Below are 20,460 nucleotides of genomic sequence, written 5' to 3'. Positions count from 1 at the left end.
AAATAGTATTTAAACGTTACTCTATTCTTCTCGCCGTGTGTAGACGAAAATATTTTGCAATTTTGTTTCGCCGAAAACCTCATTTTTACACTTTGTTTGTTTATTTGTGTTATTATTTCTGCTTAATAGAAGATGCCGTCAGATACGGAAGAGGAGTTTTCAGATCTCAAGGTATAACATTTTACTGTTTTGCCTACTTAAAAAGGTCTCATAAAACTTTATCCTGACATTAAATTTTCAATATGTTTCAGCCTCCGCCGATTTTTGAGGATCTGAATGAACGTGTTAAAGAATATTTACTGAAACCGGAGAGACTGTCAATCCATCAATGGGAGAAGTCGCAGACTCACTGGCATAGAGCAACAGATTTAGATTCATTGTTTAAAATAGACGATGAAGAGATAGATCCTTACACCACGTTAGAGGTAACTTAAGCAAATATACATAAATTAACTAAGTATATAATTTCAACTTCTCATCTGACTCTGGTATGCTTGCCAGTGGCTGACATAGCCAGTCTTGTTGGTGAATGTTTGCAAACATTAAGGGTATATGAGCAGGAGCACACCATTGATAATGAAATTGTAAAATGGTTGAGTTTTTAGGGTTCCGTAGTCAACTAGGAACCCTTATAGTTTCGCCATGTCTGTCTGTCAGTCTGTCCGTCCGTCTGCGGATAATCTCAGTAACTGTTAGCACTAGAAAGCTGAAATTTGGTACCAATATGTATATCAATCACGCCAACAAAGTGCAAAAATAAAAAATGGAAAAAAATGTATTATTAGGCTACCCCCCTACATGTAAAGTGGAGGCTGATATTTTTTTTCATTCCAACCCCAACGTGTGATATATTGTTGGATAGGTATTTAAAAATGAATAAGGGTTTACTAAGATTGTTTTTTGATAATATTAATATTTTCGGAAATAATCGCTCCTAAAGGAAAAAAAAGTGCCCCCCCCCCCTCTAACTTTTGAACTATAAGTTTAAAAAATATGAAAAAAATCACGAAAGCAGAACTTTATGAAGGCTTTCTATGAAAATTGTTTTGAACTTGATAGGTTCAGTAGTTTTTGAGAAAAATACGGAAAACTACGAAACCCTATACTGAGCGTGGCCCGACACGCTCTTGGCCGGTTTTTATTTTTTTTGTGCTTGGTATCCAGCTCTAAGTGCCATGAATCCAGTATGCCAGCTGGCCCCAAGTACAAAAAAAAATGTATTTTACCTTAATTTCTTTGTTTATTATACCTTTTTTTCATCACAAGTTCCACATAATCTTTCAGGTAGTCCGAGACCCTATAACAGGTGAAATAACAGGCATTGAAGAAGTAAGCCTACCAATCGAAGATGATGAAGACCTTCAGTCCATGTCCCGGGCACCTCTGCCCCCGAGCTTGTCAACCCGCGGCGCGACCACACAAAGCCCGTTCCTGCCCGCTGGCTTTGAGGAAGAACTGGAGAAGATGTTGGAGGCGGCGCAGTGTGGGGATGTTAATATAGATATTGAGAATGAGGAAGTGGGGAAGTTTTTGGGGGAAGGTATGTTGAATTTGTATTTAGTAAGTGTGTTGCTTTTGTTCAATGGGAGATAAATACACTAACTATCAAGACTGCTAAAGCTGCCAGTTGGATTAGCTTGAGGTACCTCAGATTAAAATATAGACATATTTAAATTATAAAGATAGAAATGAGATAGAACTACAATGGCTGAATAATACACCATTTTTTCTGTTGATACTGTGTAAATTCTTACATGTAGCCATGTCCTGTAACTTGATTATATAAAATTTTGAAAAAAAAAACCCCAACTGCGACATAGTGAACCGATTTTCATGAAACATAGCTAAGAAGTAAGAACACTCCCGACTAATTCAGCTTTCAAACAAAAAAAACGAAATCTAAATCCATTCATCTGTTCGGGAGCTACGATGCCACAGACAGACAGACAGGGAGACAGACACATCAAACTTATAAAACCCCGTCTTTTTTGCTTCAGGGGTTAAGAAAATAGCTATATATTAACACTTTCGCTACCAAGAACCCGACTGTCGGGTACACCCCTCGTAGAAGCGTTTAATGGGTTTCCCCGTATGTAGAAAATAGCTATATATTAACTGTTATCCATATTTTTAGAAATCTTAACAATACCGCCTGGGTGCAAGGAAGGAGTGATATTTGCAGAGGATGGATTCACCATGCTCAATGGACCACAACATGTGAAGACAGATGGTGAAAGGGTGGATAAGGATGATATTGATATTAAGGCTAATATTGATTTGGAAGAAGTTATTGATAGCAATACACATTTAGTAGGTAAGTCGTTTAGTCTTTCCACAAGGTTGTTTTTAAGAGTATGCTAACTGATTACTCTTATTCTGAGGATTATTAGAAACATCTCTGAGGACACAGTATTAAATATTATTTATTTCAATATTGAGGCCTATTAAATTGATTGGTTATGTATTTTCTTGCTTCTGGTTGGACTTAAATCACTGTTCCCATAAGTTAATTTAATTTTTATTTCTAAGTTCAAAATTGTTCAACATTGTTCTTCAATAAATTGTTTACATACTCTTCCCATCTCATCTAATAAATATTCATATTATTTCAGGCCTCTGGAAAGATGAAGATGAACCCCAACCAAAACAAAACAGAATCAACAACAACCAGAAACCGATTCAACAGACAATGACAACTTCCTTGAAAGCACTATCATACAACCACCAGTAGAACTACCAGAGATACCAATATTGAACATCACTAGCTCTTCAGTGAGAACTGGGGTGACCAGCACAGAATGGGCAGAAATGATAGATGTATCTTTACCGGTACCAGATTTTAGGGAGAAAATAAAAGATATGGCGCACTCTTATCCGTTTGAGTTGGATAACTTCCAGAAACAGGTGAGCTGGGATTTTTAAAATTCAAAGTAGGATAAGATGTTTTATTTGTTAGTAAGCCTCGTGTGCGTCAACTGTAGTGATTTCTAAAAATGGATGAGGACAATGAGTTTTAAAAAGAATGTAAACTAACCAATGTTCTTTTCTTGTGCTTTGCTTAGTATTTTTGCTTATAAAAAAGTATTTTTGAGTATACCTTTGTTTTCCCTATAGGTAATGATAGTGAGCAACCATATTTACATGATACTATAATCCAGATTTGTTTTATAGTTAAATAATCTTTATTGTTTGGTTACAGGCTATTTTAAAGTTAGAAGAGGGTCATCACGTGTTTGTTGCCGCACATACGTCGGCCGGCAAAACTGTAGTCGCCGAATACGCGATAGCCATGTCTAGGAGAAATTGTACTAGGTATTCTTTCTTTGTATCTCAGCCCTAGAGCCTAGAGTTTGTGAAATGTTTTACGTAGACTGCACACAGCTGCACTTATGGATGTAATTTTAATAGGGAACGACAAAGCAAAGCAAGAAAGGCAAAGCAGCACACAAGAGTTTGCTTTTGGTAACTTTTTATAATCCATACATTGCAATCAGAAATTTGGTTTTATTCCTGAATGTTTTCTTTCACTAGAGCATTATTAGGTACTTAATTAAATATTTGGGTGCATTAGACTGCTCCTGCCAAATCTCGCAAGCAATAAATGACTTGTTATTTATTTATATCTGTATCAAGAGTTAGATACAATACTAACGATACTTTACTATTGTACCTATACACATAAAAAATTAAATTGTCATAATTTTGTTTGAACATTCAACTTGCTTTCAAACATTGGTTAAAACATGTACATGGTACTTAACATTATATGTTTTGTGCAGTAGATTATACATGTGCATATCATTAATGTTTCTAGGGCAATATACACCTCACCAATCAAAGCGCTCTCCAACCAGAAGTATAACGATTTCAACAAGATGTTCGGTGAAGTGGGCCTCCTAACCGGAGACCTTCAAATAAACGCCACGGCGCCCTGTCTAGTCATGACGACTGAAATCTTGAGGTCCATGCTGTATTGCGGGTCGGATGTTACCAGGGACTTGGAGTTTGTGATATTCGATGAAGTGCACTATATTAATAATGCTGAGGTATGTATTTTAATGACTCTTATCATCAAAGCCAAACGTTTCCAAACCATGGCCCGCCTAGCGTTCAAAACCGACTCGCGGACACTCGTAGGTTCAGCCCGTTATTTGGTGCGGACAAACAAACAGACACACACACTTTTCCATTTATATAGGTAATTCCACGGAGGTTGAAGTGAATGATAACACACACAGCTAAATGAAGATTAGTACTGATTGCAAAAAAATTAATGAATGAAATGAGTGAGTGAATGTAAAAAAAAAGAATTAATATATTTTTGAAAAACATTATTAATTATTGATATACTTATCATTAATGGTATTAAAAGCAGTAAAGAATAATGAACAAATCCTTTTATAAACCACCGTCACTTGGCACATCTTCATCTGATTCGTTAGGATTGATTATAAGGTTTTGGTTTTGTGTGCGTGGCCTCAACTGAGTTGAAACTACCTATAATATTAGTATGATTTTATAACAGTGTGGGAGGGCAAGGGAAAAGTGTGTGTGTCTGTTTGTTTGTCCGTCTTTCACGGCAAAACGGACCGACGAATTTACGAGATTTTTTCAGTGGAGATAGTTGAAGGGATGGAGAGTGACATAGGCTACTTTTTGTCTCTTTCTAACACCCTACTTCCCTAAAATGCTTGGTGGAAATTTGTACGGAGCATTCCGCCATTTTCGAATTTAATGCGTGCGAAGCCGCAGGCAAAAGCTATAGTGTTATATAGCATGGTGGGACTGCGCGATGGCATTGGCATTACGCTGTCCCCATCAAACAATAATGTATAACATTTATAACAGCCAGTCTGGAACCACTGTTTGATCAAAGGAACTGGACGGAGCAAAATAAAATTGATAGTGGCCCGTGCGACATTGTCTGATCAGCAATATGGCCCTGAGGCAATATCAATCAATCAATCAACATATTTATTCGTAATTTAAAAACTAGATAAACAAAACAATACAATTTGGAGAACCCTATTCTAGGTGGTTCACAATGAGTTTAGCCGCTATCTTCTTCAATCACAATTATATCGATAAATGGTAAAAAAATATTTAAAAGGTCCGTAAGGAATATAATATGCATCCTTAAACACGCTATTGCTAAATTATGTTATTCACACTGAAAAATCGATAGGCACCGTATACCTTCTTGATTTATTCATTGTTAGTCTAAAATTCATGGATTTTCTTTTATTTCCAGCGAGGCCACGTATGGGAGGAGGTGTTAATTTTGCTCCCAGCCCACGTGAGCATAGTGATGTTGAGTGCGACCGTACCGAATACTCTGCAGTTTGCCGACTGGGTCGGCCGGACGAAAAAACGGCGGGTCTACGTGGTTTCAACACCGAAACGGCCAGTGCCACTCTGCCATTACCTCTACACAGGTATGATCTTATTTTTAAAATAAAGGAAAAATTAAAAAATCCACACCGGCAGGACTCGACCTGCGACTTACGGCTTTGCCGGAGCCGTCGCTCTCGCTAACTGAGCCAAGGAGGCCTGCTGGATGTGTGCGAATTTATCCATGCCTTCCTTCAATTCTTGAACGCCTTAGGGTGGTGAAGAAGTTTCGTTTCGTTAAAAATAAAATTATCTATTTAACTATTGAAAGTATTTGATGTGTAAATTCTCAGCCGAAAGTTTTCTTAAATTATGTACAATTTGACTCTGGCGCATTTAACTATTGAATCCCGGTAGTTTATTTGTGTGATGAGCACAGATATTTGTTCCTGAGTCAATTTTTCTATGTATATAAGTATTTATATATTAAATATATCGTTGTCTGAGTACCCACAACACAACCCTTCTTGAGCTTTTGGGCTTCAAAGGTCCTATAATATTTATTTGTTTATATATTTATTTAATTTACAACAAAACCGCAAACTTGAAATTGTACAGCTATGGGTACATATTCAAAATTATAAGGGGAATCGAATCCTGCAAATTTCCATTACTGCGTACTTGCATCAGATCAATCTAATACATTCTAAAACCCTGCCATCATGTGGGGATCGTAGAAGTAGATTGTGGGATATGGATTCAATTGTGGTATGGGCGACATGCTAACAACCTACCACTGCAAACTGCAATATAATAATTTCGTTTTAAACCCTTTTGTTTCTAAGAGGAGCGCTGTCTCATCTGTTTTGTGTACCCATTTCGGGATTACAGGCGTGAATGTACTATCAGCTGCAAAAGTGCAAGGCTAATTTATCAATGAATTCATTCATAATTTCTCCATGCACTTTTGCAGCTGATAGTGCGTTATGTATGTAAATTTTTGTATCATTCTAGGTTCTGGTGGCAAATCTAAGAATGAAAGGTTCATGGTGTTAGATCAGGAAGGTAACTTCAGACTTCGAGGATACAATGACGCCGTCGCCGCTAAAAAGGCCAGAGAGAATGATTTCAAGAAAAACTTTGGACCTAAAGGTAATAAACATTTATTTTATAGAAATATTTCTTACGCATTAAATTAGATATGCATAAATATTTTAAGTCTTGCATATAACCGACCAAAATATCAAATGATGCACGCGGCTAAAAATGCCAAAAAATTGAATTTTTAGACTTGATGCAGGAAATCTTGGCGATCAAAATGTCTTATACTATAACATGTACTTCCGTCGATGATAGCTAAAAAGAGCTTTATATCGACGTTTATTCCTTTTTCTCATTGATTGGAGAGGAGAGTGACATAGGCTACTTACTGTCTTTATCTAATGCCAGTGATGCCCCACTTAGGGTTGTAAATAGAAAAAAAACCAAATGTTTTTTTTCAGAATTATGAAAAAATACATGAAAAAAAACCGAGCACCTTGGTTTTTTTTCTAAATATGGTTTTTTTTCAGATGAACAAATAATACGACAATAACGGTTTTTCGTGAGTTGTAACGTGTTTCAATAACAATAACGTACATTTTAATTCAGTATACAAACGTTTATTGGGGAATCCCCGATGCGGCGTGTAGCGTGGAGAGGCGGTGGTGTTGCCAACAGTAAATAGTGATAACTACAAACTACAGATTTCGTAAATGTTACTTTTATAAGACCAGAAATTAAAGTTATTTGATTAAATTCGTTTAATAGTTAACATTAAGTCTAAAAAACCGTATAAAAGTATTAACTACTTTGCAAATTTTGAGATTTCGTACTTTTGAAAAAAAACATACTCCAGAAAAAAAACTGTTTTTTTTTTCACGGTTTTTTTTCATGTTTTTTTTTCAAGCCAGAAAAAAAAACGTTTTTTTACAACCCTAGCCCCACTACCCTAAAATGGGACGTGGAAGTTTCTATGGAGCATTCCGCAATTTTAGAATTTAACCCGAGCGAAGCCGCGGGCAACAACTAGTAACTATATAAATAATAAACTGAAATAGATATCATACACCGCGGTCCCGGGTTCGAATCCCGGTAAGGGCATTTAATGAGCACAGATATTTGTTCCTGAGTCATAGATGTTTTCTATGTATATAAGTATTTATATATTATATATATCGTTGTCTGAATACCCACAACACAAGCCTTCTTGAGCTTACCGTGGGCCTCAGTCAATCAGTGTAAGAATGTCCTATAATATTTATTTATTTATATACGAAAGAAAAAACGACAAGGCCCACTGGTGGCCGAGCCGGGAATCCAACCCGGGTCTTTAGTCGCGTAAGCTGAAGACCCTGGTGTATGGTATCTATTTCAGTTTATTATTTATATATAGTAGTGTGACTTGAAAAACAACAAATCAAAAAAATATTAATAAAATAATTTGATTTGTTCCCTATTTGTAACTATATAAATACATACATACATACAATCACGCCTGTATCCCATAAAGGGGTAGGCAGAGCACATGAAACTAATAACTAATAACGCTTCAGTGCCACTTTTGGCAAATAAGGGGTTGAAAGAAAACGAAACTGTGGCATTCCAGTGACAGGTTGCCAGCCTCTCGCCTACGCCACAATTTAACCCATATCCCACAGTCGCCTTCTACGACACCCACGGGAAGAAAGGGGTGGTGAATTCTTAACCCGTCACCACACAGGACTATATAACTACTTAAACTACTACACTACTAAATAATTAATACTACACAACTACTATACAAATAACTACTAAATAAAAAAATAACTACTAAATAAAAATAAATGGTACTATATAAATAATTGTGTTTTATTCAGGTGGCAAACAGTTCTTGAATCCTAAAGCGGAGCAGACCATGTGGGTGGCGTTCATCGACCATTTGAGACAGAACGATAAGTTGCCGGTGGTCGCCTTTACTTTATCTAGGAACAGGTTCGTTTTCAATTATAATGGTAACGTACCTTTGGGGATCTATCTACCTTACGGTCTAGCTAGATCATTCGAAATAACTCCTGCTATTTGAGAAATTCTCACCAACAAGCAAAGTGCTCCTGTTTCATCCTTCCTTTTGACGACAGGTCTGGCTCAGCGTGTAGTGACCCTGCCTGCTGAGCCGCGGTCCTAGGTTCGAATCCCGGTAAGGGCATTTATTTGTGTGATGAGCACAGATATTTGTTCCTGAGTCATGGATGTTTTCTATGTATAAAAGTATTTGTATATTATATATATCGTTGTCTAAGTACCCACAACACAAGCTTTCTTGAGCTTACCGTGGGACTCGGTCAATACGTGTAAGAATGTCCTATAATATTTATTTATTTATTATAAACGACACTTTAAAATACGCCTTGCTTAATAATTTTTAAACGTTAAATTGGCTGGATATTTTAATTTCTTATTCTGGACGAAAACAATATGTACAATAATTACACAATCAATTCAATTTGATTGGTTTGATCTTTTTATTTTATTTGAATTAGGCCATAAAGAAGAACTTTCCGTTCTATTTCAGCTACAATAAGATAAACATTACAAACACAACAAACACACACAACGGCAGGTCCAAAATGGACCTTTTGAAACCTTTTTTTTTAATTTTAAGGTAAACATTTCTCAGCATATTGGAGAAAAATATACATATTTGTGTGTTTCAGATGCGATCAAAACGCAGAGAATCTCATGTCAGTTGACTTGACTACGGCACACGAGAAGGGACACATACGGAACTTCTTCCAGAGGTGCCTTCAGCGACTTAAAGAGCCTGACAGAAGGTTGCCTCAAGTACGTTGTAAATTTCAACTAAATACAAAACTATTTATCTTAAAAATTACTTGCAAAGACAGTGAATGTGAAATGTATTTCCGAGATTTTAGATAATACGCTGAATGTAGACATAACACAGTGAGCCCAATTCAAATCGTTTAAAATCCAGTGAAAACAGTACTCTGCCCGGTTATATCCAAGAGATATGATTCTAGCCTTTAGCTAATCTTAACTAAGTTACTTCTTGACAGGTTCTACGGTTACAAAGGGTGCTTGAAAACGGTATTGGAGTACATCACAGTGGCATTCTGCCCCTTCTCAAGGAAATCGTTGAAATGTTGTTCCAGTCAGGACACGTAAGTCATTTCTAATTAACACAAGTCAAATTATAATCTATTGAAAATATTTCAACTTGTGCTATCTTACTCATATGAGAGATAATTTCGACCTCAGCAACTGTGACCTGGGTGGCCGAGCGGATAAACAGGCATCTGCCGCGATTGCAGAGTACGCTGGTTCGATTCCAGCCTCAGGCACTAGAGGCCTTGATCACTTTTTCTTTCATATGTGTAATTTATTTCGGTTTTAACGTAAGTCATTTTCGTATTCTGGGGGCCGATTTTTGAATGTCGACCATTCGATTTCGTGAACTTCGTCCAAAAATATCTCCACTACTAGCGATTTAAATTCTACTAACATAATCGAAATCGAGTGGTCTTTACCACTAGATTTAAAATGACTAGCCGTCCTTTTGCAAAAACATCCTTTCGTCGTGCGTTCGAAATTAAAAAATCGGTCCCTGTTTTTTTTTTTTTGATAATTCCTGTTTAAACTACTTTCTAGAAAAAATTGTTTGCATTTATTTACAATACCAGTGACTTAATGATTATTTGTTTTACAAGGGGGCATGTTTAACCGCACGTGCCAATATTGATACCCGAGAAAGTGAAAGATTCCAATAGTGGAATCTTGAGCGTTGCGAGGGTTTCAAGTCACGAAGGTTAAACAAACTTTGCCATCGAGTGATATCTCCACTACCTTCCGCCAACATATTATAAAGAAACCCTATTTTATTTTACGATGCCTATTAATTGTTAAGTGTTAACAATCAAGCTACCATTTTATTATGAGTAATATCCTCTTTCATTTTTGTAATCAGGTGAAAATCCTATTCGCAACGGAGACATTTGCCATGGGAGTGAACATGCCCGCACGAACAGTGGTGTTCGACGAAACAACCAAATTCGATGGTCTCGAGCGAAGAATTCTGGCCCCCGCTGAATACATTCAGATGGCGGGACGAGCTGGCAGGAGAGGTTAGTACAACAGTAAGATACTATAGCTTGTTGACCGTCATAGTCATGCATAGACGACAGAAAATCGCGCATGTCATGCGAGCGTTACCAGAATCACCCAATCGGGAATGTGACCGACCCCTGATTTTATGTTGGAATTCTTTTGACTAGACTGGACTTTGTGGGGTGATGTTGATAGCTTGGGAAGTGAGTGATCCAATCTTACAGTGTTATTTTCATCGAAAAGCATTTTGTAATGTCAAATCGAGTTGAGATCTTGGAACAAACTCCCAGAAGACGCGGTCTCAGCACAAAATGTGAACCAGTTTAAAAATACTCTGCTATGATTACTGTCATAATGATCACTGGATACAGGCTATATCAGTTCTTTAACTGCCTGCCTGCTTATTAAATAATAATAATAAATTATATATCTCGTACTAAAGCTACTGGAAACTTCACAACCCTTCTTAGAACTTGTACACTCCTTTTTGCTGTGTACTTAACACAACAAAAGGGAGTGTACAAGTGTCTAATGGGTCGGCAACGCGCATGTGACACCAATTGAGTTGCAGACGTCCATAGGTTACGGTGGCCGCTTTCCATCAGGCTGACCGTATGCTAATTTGCCACCGACGTAGTATTAAAAAATAACTACCTACAGCTTCCCAAACTTCAGCGTAGATTCTCTAATACTCACTTATTTGTTCGCCAGGGCTCGACGACACCGGAACAGTCATCATTCTGTGTAAAGACGGTGTCCCTGACCAGGTGAAGCTCAAAGGCATGATGATGGGCATTCCTCAGAAGCTGTCCTCTCAGTTCAGGCTGACTTACGCTATGATACTGAGCTTGCTGAGGTAAATATGACAAGGGCAGGTATTTGCCACCTTAATGACACAGGACAAGAACAGTCATCATTCTATGCAAGTGCGGTCATCATCATCATCCTCCTTGTTGCCACGGCTCATGGGAGCCTGGTGTCAGCTTTAACAATTAATCCCAAGATTGGCGTAGACACTAGTTTTACTAAAGTGACTCCAACCCGAAGGGTAACTAGGCCTTATTGGGATTAGTCCGGTTTCCTCACGATGTTTTCCTTCACCGAAAAGCGACTGGCAAATACCAAATGACATTTCGCACATAAGTTCCGAAAAACTCATTGGTACGAGCCGAAGTCCGAACCCGCGACCTCCGGATTGAAAGTCAGACGCTCTTGCCGCTAGGCCACCAGCGCTTTTTTCTGTGCACTTGCAAAATCTGTCACCAAGTTAACCTAAAAGCATTTAACACCTAGTAAGAAACTCACAAACAATAGTTACACATTCCTCAACTTTCTGCCTACAACTTTTGATGGTAGTTTTCGATTCCGCGCAAGCTAATGCTGGAATAATATACCACCACCAATAAATAAAAAGTAATTAAAAATATCTTTCCTTTGTTGTTATTATCTGATCTGATGTCAATACGTTGTATGGTTATGAATAAAGAAATTGTCTGTCTATCTATAAGCATATCTATATTTCCTTGACATCGTTTATCCTATTCAAGAACGATCTCATTTTAAAAAAATGCCCTACATTTTCAGAGTAGCAACAGTCTCAGTCGAAGGCATGATGCAGCGTTCCTTCCGCGAGTTCGACCAAATACTCCAATCGGACAACTACAAGAAACAACTGCAGATCGCCGAAAAGGAATACTCAGAAAAATGTAGTACACCGCTCCCCCCACACTTGGCACCTCTAGCTAGCTTCTATGATACCGCAGCGACGTATATCGATGTGTTGAATGATATCATGCCGATTTTGTTGAACCAGCCTAAGGTGTTGAAGGAATTTGTGCCGGGGAAGATTCTGATATTCTCGGCGGGACCTTATATAACCAACTTGGGATTTATTTGAATTCTACAGGTAATTGGGGGTGTTGTTCTATTTTTTTTAACAACACCAAACTTAATGTATTACACTTAAAAGGCGACTTTGTGAGTCCACGAATGACGTAGCCAAGATAAAAATAAATAAATAAATATTATAGGACATTCTTACACAGATTGACTGAGGCCCACGGTAAGCTCAAGAAGGCTTGTGTTGTGGGTACTCAGACAACGATATATATAATATATAAATCTAAATATATAAAAGAAGAAGCTGACTGACTGACTGACTGACTGACTGACATATCAACGCACAGCCGAAACCGCTGGTCCTAGAGATTTCAAATTTGGCACGTAGGTTCCTTATACAGTGTAGAGGAGCACTAAGAAAGGATTTTCCAAAATTCACCTCCTAAGGGGGTCAAATGGGGGTTCAAAGTTTGTATGGGGAAACAAGATTAGTTTGACTATTTTATTCGAAACTTCACAGGAAGATTCCTTAAGACATATGACTGAATACGTATTTCAGGTTTTTTGAAAATTTAACCCCTAAAAGGGTGAAAAGGGGGTGATAACGTCAAAAAATCAATATGGGTATCGTTTTTATGGTTTATCGGGTCGCTGATCACGATAAATACAACGTTTTTAAAATCTAACGAGGCGGAAGTGAAACCCCTTCTCCCCTGTTTTGGTGCAATGGGGTTTAAATATCAAAAAAATATATAAAAGAAGATATTGACTGACTGACTGACATATCAACGCACAGCCGAAACCGCTGGTCCTAGAGATGTCAAATTTGGCACGTAGGTTCTTTATATAGTGTAGATGAGCACTAAGAAAGAATTTTTCAAAATTCGCCTTCTAAGGGGTCAAATGGGGGTTCAAAGTCTGTATGGGGAAACAATGTTAGTTTCACTGTTTTATTCGAAACTTCACAGGAGGGATCCTAAAAACATATGACTAAATACGTGTTTCAGGTTTTTTGAAAATTTAACCCCTAAATGGGTGAAAAGGGGGTGAGTCAAAAAAACAATATGGGTATCGTTTTTATGATTAATCGGGTCGCTGATCACGATAAATACAACGCTTTTAAAATCTAACGAGGTGGAAGTGAAATACCTTCTCCCCTGTTATAGTGCCATGGGGTTTAAATATCAAAAAATATATAAAAGAAGAAACTGACTGACTGACTAACTGACATATCAACACACAGCCGAAACCGCTGGTCCTAGAGATTTAAAATTTGGCACATAGGTTCCTTATATATAGTGTAGATGACTTCTAAGAAAGGATTTTTCAAAATTCGCCTCCTAAGGGGGTCAAATGGGGGTTCAAAGTTTGTATGGGGAAACAATGTTAGTTTCACTGTTTTATTCGAAACTTCACAAGAGGATTCCTAAAGACATATGACTAAATACATGTTTCAGGTTTTTTTTGAAAATTTTACTCCTAAAGGGGTGCAAAGGGGGTAAAGTCAAAATCACAATATGGGTATCGTTTTTATGGTTTATCGGGTCGCTGATCACGATAAATACAACGATTTTAAAATCTAATGAGGTGGAAAAGCAATTTTCCCCCCTGTTGTTGTGAAACGGGATTAAAATATCTAAAATAGCCATAAGTATAGGTTTAGTTTTTATCTTTACTTCTGGTTCAACAGATTTCAAATTGACACGGAAGTTCCTTAGAGGAGCACTAAGAAAGGATTTTTCAAAGTTCACCTCCTAGCATGATAATTTGACAGGGGCAAGGACAGGTACAGGGACAGGGACAGGGACAGGGACAGGGACAGGGACAGGGACAGGGTCAGGGACAGGGACAGGGACAGGGACAGGAACGGGTTAGGGTTAGGGATAGGGATAGGGATAGAGATAGGGATAGGGATAGGGATAGGAATAGGGGACGGGGACGGAGATAGGGATAGGGATAGGGAGAGTAGGGGGTAGGGACGGGACGGGGACGGGGTCGGGGACAAGGATAGAGATAGGCAGTGTAAAATGCAGGTGGCTCAGTGGGAAGGGATTAGTATTTAAGTAGGCATCGGCGAGTATCCTGCATCCGTAATAACTATTACATTCAAAGTGCTGTAAGAAGATCGTTGTTTGCTTGCCTTTTATGTGTTTACGTTTGCAATAAGTATAAGCAAAATGGAAAAAATTGTAAGCGATAATGCAAGGAAGTATTTTTTACCCTAGCGACCATAGCGTCGAGATACTGGCTATGTGGGTTGTATGAAGTTTCCCCAGTATAAATATTTATATAGGTAAAATACATACATATTCGTACCAGGGATCGGAACCCGTTCCCAAATACCATTTGATATCGTTCTTAAACCGTTACCTATAAATTTTGTTCAATGGGAACAAAATAATTTCGGTTACGGTTCTTATATCGTTCCCTAAACGAACGGTTCATTATAAATTTTGTTCAGTGGGAACAAATTAATTTCGGTTTCGGTTCTTATTTCGTTCCCTCAAAGAACAGTTCCTTACAGTAACGTTTAAATGAACGAACAGAATTTTAGCGTTCCTAAAACCAATATTATTTCGTTCCGAGCCGCGCGGGAGTAGGTATAGCGACTGTAGCGAGCGCCAGAGCCGAACGTTTTCGCCGACGCACGAGCCGCCTTTCGCTGTCTCTTTTTCACACGAAGTTCATGTATATTTCTGTTTCGGTTAGCCGGCCGGCCGCGGCCGGCAATGAAGGTGAAGGTAGGTTGTTTGTTTTGTTTACTTCATTTACTTGAGTTGCAACTTTCGGCGTATAAACAGCGAACGTGCAGTGATAGTGTATGCTTGATATTGAAACTATTAAGATAGGAAGAAACAGCATAGAATATACACCATGTATAAAGGGCGGCAAATTTTAAAATTGTAGGGCTCACCGGCCAATTGTCTTCATAAAACCTGTCTACTTAAAGTTTCACGTTAACGGAATCATTAAAGGATTAAGACGATACAGGAGGCAAGCACGAATTCAGATTTTTAGGTCTTTATCGCCGTCGCGTTGACGGGGGCGGAACCCACAGAGAGGCCCTGTATAGTAAAGTTGTGTGTGCGCGTGGCGCACGCACACAGACGCGTACGCCGGCGGCGCAAGTACTCGCACTCGAGCCGACCGGCGCCCGCAATCGCTCTCTATAGTCTCTATCTATATTTTTCTAGTTTTGGACTTCTGATTTGCGTATAGTTTTGGACTCCGTGAAGTATACTCGTACTGATTTGAATAGAATGCAAATTTGTCATATTTTAGGTATTCTAAATATTATTACTTACCTTATACATAATGTAATTATCTTAAAAGGAATCATGATACCGAAATAAAGTTATTCGGTATGTAAAAAACTAAAGCCTTTTCGATGTCAAAAAGAAAGTTTAAAATAATTTTGTGATAAAGTAAATATTTTCTGAAAGGATTGGGTTATACCTAGGGATTGCAATAATATAAAATCCGGATTTTCGGATTATTTTTAGGGCAAAATCCGAACTCCGGATTAAATCCGGATTTTTTTTAGTAACTAAAGCCTGACAAGTTTTTATTTGACCCTGGAAGAGTGTCGCTACAAATCGTTTTCATATGGCAATAATGTGCCGACGTCATGTATAATCGGGACAGCGAGTACTGGGTTTCGTTTCGCGTTAATATTTGTAGAAAATTAAAGCATGGTTTTAGAGAATGACAATTTAATAAGCTAGGTTTGAAGACTTGCTACTTCCACACAGCCTAAAATTCATGAAGCTTGTGCCTGTATCGAAGTCGTCGATGTTTATTTTCTTCTTACGTGGGACCTTGTTTTGTACTGGTGGCGATGATGAAACGGCCTCCTTATTTCTTTAAATATTTTTCACGGCAGAGCTAAATACAGACACCATAAATAAGAACAAAAAATATATTAAGCTAAATCGAAACCAACTAATCATTGCATGAGAACATTATTAGGGTGCCCGCCCCCCTACACGTAAAGTGGGGAGAGATTTATTTTTCATTTCAACCCTGACGTGTGATATACCTATTGTTGGATAGGTATTAAAAAATGAATAGGGGTTTACTATTAACATTTTTTGATATTGTTAATTTTTTCGGAAATAATCGCTCGGAAATGTATGGGACATTTCAGAGGTAAACTTTTGTATGGGCTTTGTCAGTCCCGGTATCTATCGTCCTTGATATTAGGCAAGTCAATGTGCACCTCTAACGACTCTTACGCAGTGGCCATTGAGGCCAATCAATTAAAGGTGAGGAAACAGTCTCAGCTGTTGCCATTAGATTTGGTGAAAATAACATTGATCGCGTTGGATATGGTAAGTATGGTTAAGAAACTAAAGCCTGACCAGAAATATAAATAACTATTGTCAGGCAGGAGTGCGCTGTTATTCTGATGTATGGAGTGACAGTTCAGTATAGTATGATGACTATGAAGAAAATAGTTTTAATGAAATTCCGCTACATGGCGCGTAGTCATATATTTCTGGTCATGCTTTACATGTGTATAAAATAAAACAAAACTTATGAATCTTATGATATAATCTTTCCAGTAATTGCCTATGGGAAAATAACATTGTAGTTACCACTGGTAACAACTTAGTGGTAACTCTGACTAGTGGAATAACCCTTATTTTATAACGATATTTCACTAACGAATGTACCAAAATATGATTGACTTTTACACTGAAGCTAAAATTATGATAGAGTACACATAATCTTGATACACATTTAATAATATTTTTCTATTTTATTTTCGAGATCTTCTAAACAAGCCCGTAAATTCTCTTCGGGAACTTGTTCTAACTTTTTCTTATAACGACTGCAACTATATTACGCTTGCATGAACAAGGGCACATCGCGTCCGGTTCCGGTTCACTATAAATGGATTGCATGGGTTGTGCTCTCTCAAGGACTGCATCTTGGTCCTTAAAAACATTTAAAAACATATCACTATTACAAATTCACACAGATTAAGTAACACACATATTTATACAAATTAGTGCAGATTATATTTTATACAGCTTTCTCACACTATAAGCACTTACATCCAACTCAAGGTCATCAGAATCGCTTGGATATGGGGTAGTTTTTTCTCTATATATTTTTTTTTGAAGGCTAGATCTTCATCATCTATGTCAAAGCTTTTATCTGCAATAAAAATATCTTATTTATTTTGCATAATGTACTTACATTTCTAGAAAATTATTACAATAAGTTACAAGCTTTTGAGAATTGGGCCCTTGGTGTATCTACATGGAATACACAACTGTAGTTGGCGAGTGTATTAGTGTCTACACTGTCTACAGACGACCAAACCGACCAAGGTCCAACAAGTACGGGATTGTAAGAGCGGGAGAGCTACGTCAACCGGGGTGGCTTTAGGAAAATTTGGGGTTACTTTGATGGTATTTGAACGGCTTTAAAATTAACATCATTCATTATTTACTGAAACTGTTCATGTAATTAGTAGATAGATAATAGATCAATAAATATTCTTGTAAATCTACCATAGAAAATCGCGAATTTACTTACAGTATGACTTTAAAACTAAATTTTCAAAGTCACCCCTGCGTTTTAAAGCCACCCCGGTTGACCGTATAAGGCTTTCTCATTTTTTTACAAATAACTGCGTCCCTAATTGACATATGTCGGTACGGTCGCCTGTAAGTACCTACTTTAGGAGTGACACCGAATAGGGCTTGTATTGTAATCCGGATATATCCGCTGATTTTGAAATTCGGATAATTTGCACGTTAAAATCCGGATAAAACGAATAATTCGAATATTGTGAATGACAGAAATACCATTGCAATTTTTAAGAAGCTCATTTGGAAAACAAATTTTAAAGTAAAATTAACACATTTACGATATTAAAGCGATTTATATCAAAAATTACTCCTTGAGTGGCACTACTACCTTATTTAATAATAGTCATACTGGTTATGAAAAGAAAGCTGCACTTTTGGATGGAAGCAAGTCGCTTTGCATGGTGATAGTAGACATCATAGTAAACGATTTTTTCCGAGGATATCGAAATTTCATCCCTTAAGAAGCCGAGCGTAGCGAGGTGTTTTATGAAAATGAAAAAAATTCTATCTTTTTATTGTATCGTCCGATTTTGACAAAACGTATCTCAAATGAAAGGTATTAATTTGTGTAATTAAAAAAAAAATACAAAGAAAAAAAAATTTAAAATAAAAGTAAGAAAAAAATAAAAAAAGTAAATTTCCGTCTCGCACTGAATAACTTCAAAGAATGACAGACAAAATGTACAATGTTACAATGTCGATATACAAGTTTTTTTTTAATCGAAGACAGATAAATTTTTAGTTGAAAACTGAAGACCGCATCGAAATCAGATCAGCATTTTTTAAGATACAAGTTGCCAAAGTTGGGAAAGATCGCTTTATATGGCCACTTTGAAATTCCTTTGCCAGAAAGTCAGAAATAATATGTTTTTCGGACACAGAAAAATACATAGTAACAGTACACATCAAAATAAAATTAAAAATTCCGAGGATATTATAATTTCATCCCTTAGAACGACGAGCGTAGCGAGGTCGGTTACGAAAACCGAAAAAAAAATCTCATTTTTTTGTACGTCGTCCGATTTTGACAAAACATGTTTCATTTGAAAGGTATTACTTTATGTAACTTAAAAAAAAATATTGAAAAAAATTAGAAAAAAAATGTAAGATTTAAAAAAAAAACCTTAATTTTCGTATCACACTGAATAACCGCAAAAAACGGTAGACACGGTGTATAATTTCGATATATGATTTTTTTAAATTAAAGACAAATAAATGTATGATTATAAACTAAAAACCGAATCGAAATCGAATCAGTAGTTTAGTTTATAATCATGCATTTATTTGTCTTTAATTTAAAAAAATCATATATCGAAATTATACACCGTGTCTACCGTTTTTTGCGGTTATTCAGTGTGATACGAAAATTAAGGTTTTTTTTTTTTTTAAATCTTACATTTTTTTCAATTTTTTTCAATATTTTTTTTAAGTTACATAAAGTAATACCTTTCAAATGAAACATGTTTTGACAAAATCGGACGACGTACAAAAAAATGAGATTTTTTTTTCGGTTTTCGTAACCGACCTCGCTACGCTCGTCGTTCTAAGGGATGAAATTATAATATCCTCGGAATTTTTAATTTTAGTTTGATGTGTACTGTTACTATGTATTTTTCTGTGTCAGAAAAACATGTTATTTCTGACTTTCTGGCAAAGGAATTTCAAAGTGGCCTTATAAAGCGATCTTTCCCAACTTTGGCAACTTGTATCTTAAAAAATGCTGATCTGATTTCGATGCGGTCTTCAGTTTTCAACTAAAAATTTATCTGTCTTCGATTAAAAAAAACTTGTATATCGACATTGTACATTTTGTCTGTCATTCTTTGAAGTTATTCAGTGCGAGACGGAAATTTACTTTTTTATTTTTTTTCTTACTTTTCTTTTAAATTTTTTTTCTTTGTATTTTTTTTAAATTACACAAATTAATACCTTTCATTTGAGATACGTTTTGTCAAAATCGGACGATACAATAAAAAGATAGAATTTTTTTCATTTTCATAAAACACTTCGCTACGCTCGGCTTCCTAAGAGATGAAATTTCGATATCCTCGGAAAAAATCGTTTACTATAATGTCTACTATCACCATGCAAAGCGGCTTGCTTCCATCCAAAAGTGCAGCTTTTGGCCAAAAATTCTCCATAACAAGTATGACTATAAGTAAATAAATAATAAACAAAAATATTGGGGGACATCTTACATAGATCAACCTAGCCCCAAACTAAGCAAAGCTTGTACTATGGGTGCTAGGCGACGATACGAATACATACTTATATAGATAAATACATACTTATATACACAGAAAACATCCAAGACTCAGGAACAAATATCTATGCTCATCACACAAATAAATGCCCTTACCGGGATTCGAATCCGCCGGGACCGCGGCTTAGCAGGCAGGGTTTTTTTCATGAATATTTGTGGATAATCTCATGTAAATGTATTGTATATCAATTTAACTCAATCAATCAAGTGACACTGAGTACCGTATCAAACGCTGCACTTTCATTATTGTTAGCATCCGAATACATTATAAATAAATAAATA

General features: G+C 36.8%; 1 protein-coding gene across 1 annotated transcript in view; it reads left to right on the top strand.

Annotated features, from left to right (window-relative positions):
* The window catches only part of LOC125232308 (helicase SKI2W), a 44,733-nt gene continuing 24,273 nt past the window's right edge, over positions 1–20,460 (top strand). The window contains 18 exon segments of the mRNA XM_048137934.1: positions 1–171; positions 252–425; positions 1,285–1,540; positions 2,135–2,314; positions 2,613–2,633; positions 2,636–2,904; positions 3,200–3,312; positions 3,815–4,046; positions 5,252–5,435; positions 6,346–6,483; positions 8,229–8,343; positions 9,066–9,192; positions 9,426–9,530; positions 10,334–10,490; positions 11,185–11,329; positions 12,058–12,344; positions 12,347–12,379; positions 12,529–12,535. Coding sequence (XP_047993891.1) covers positions 133–171; positions 252–425; positions 1,285–1,540; positions 2,135–2,314; positions 2,613–2,633; positions 2,636–2,904; positions 3,200–3,312; positions 3,815–4,046; positions 5,252–5,435; positions 6,346–6,483; positions 8,229–8,343; positions 9,066–9,192; positions 9,426–9,530; positions 10,334–10,490; positions 11,185–11,329; positions 12,058–12,344; positions 12,347–12,379; positions 12,529–12,535 — 2,582 coding nt within the window. The 5' untranslated portion in view covers positions 1–132.

Source organism: Leguminivora glycinivorella, chromosome 13, assembly GCF_023078275.1.
Source record: "Leguminivora glycinivorella isolate SPB_JAAS2020 chromosome 13, LegGlyc_1.1, whole genome shotgun sequence".
In the NCBI taxonomy this organism is placed as follows: domain Eukaryota; kingdom Metazoa; phylum Arthropoda; class Insecta; order Lepidoptera; family Tortricidae; genus Leguminivora; species Leguminivora glycinivorella.
The sequence above is the reverse complement of the archived record's forward strand: the minus strand, read 5'-3'. Positions and strand labels throughout refer to the sequence as shown.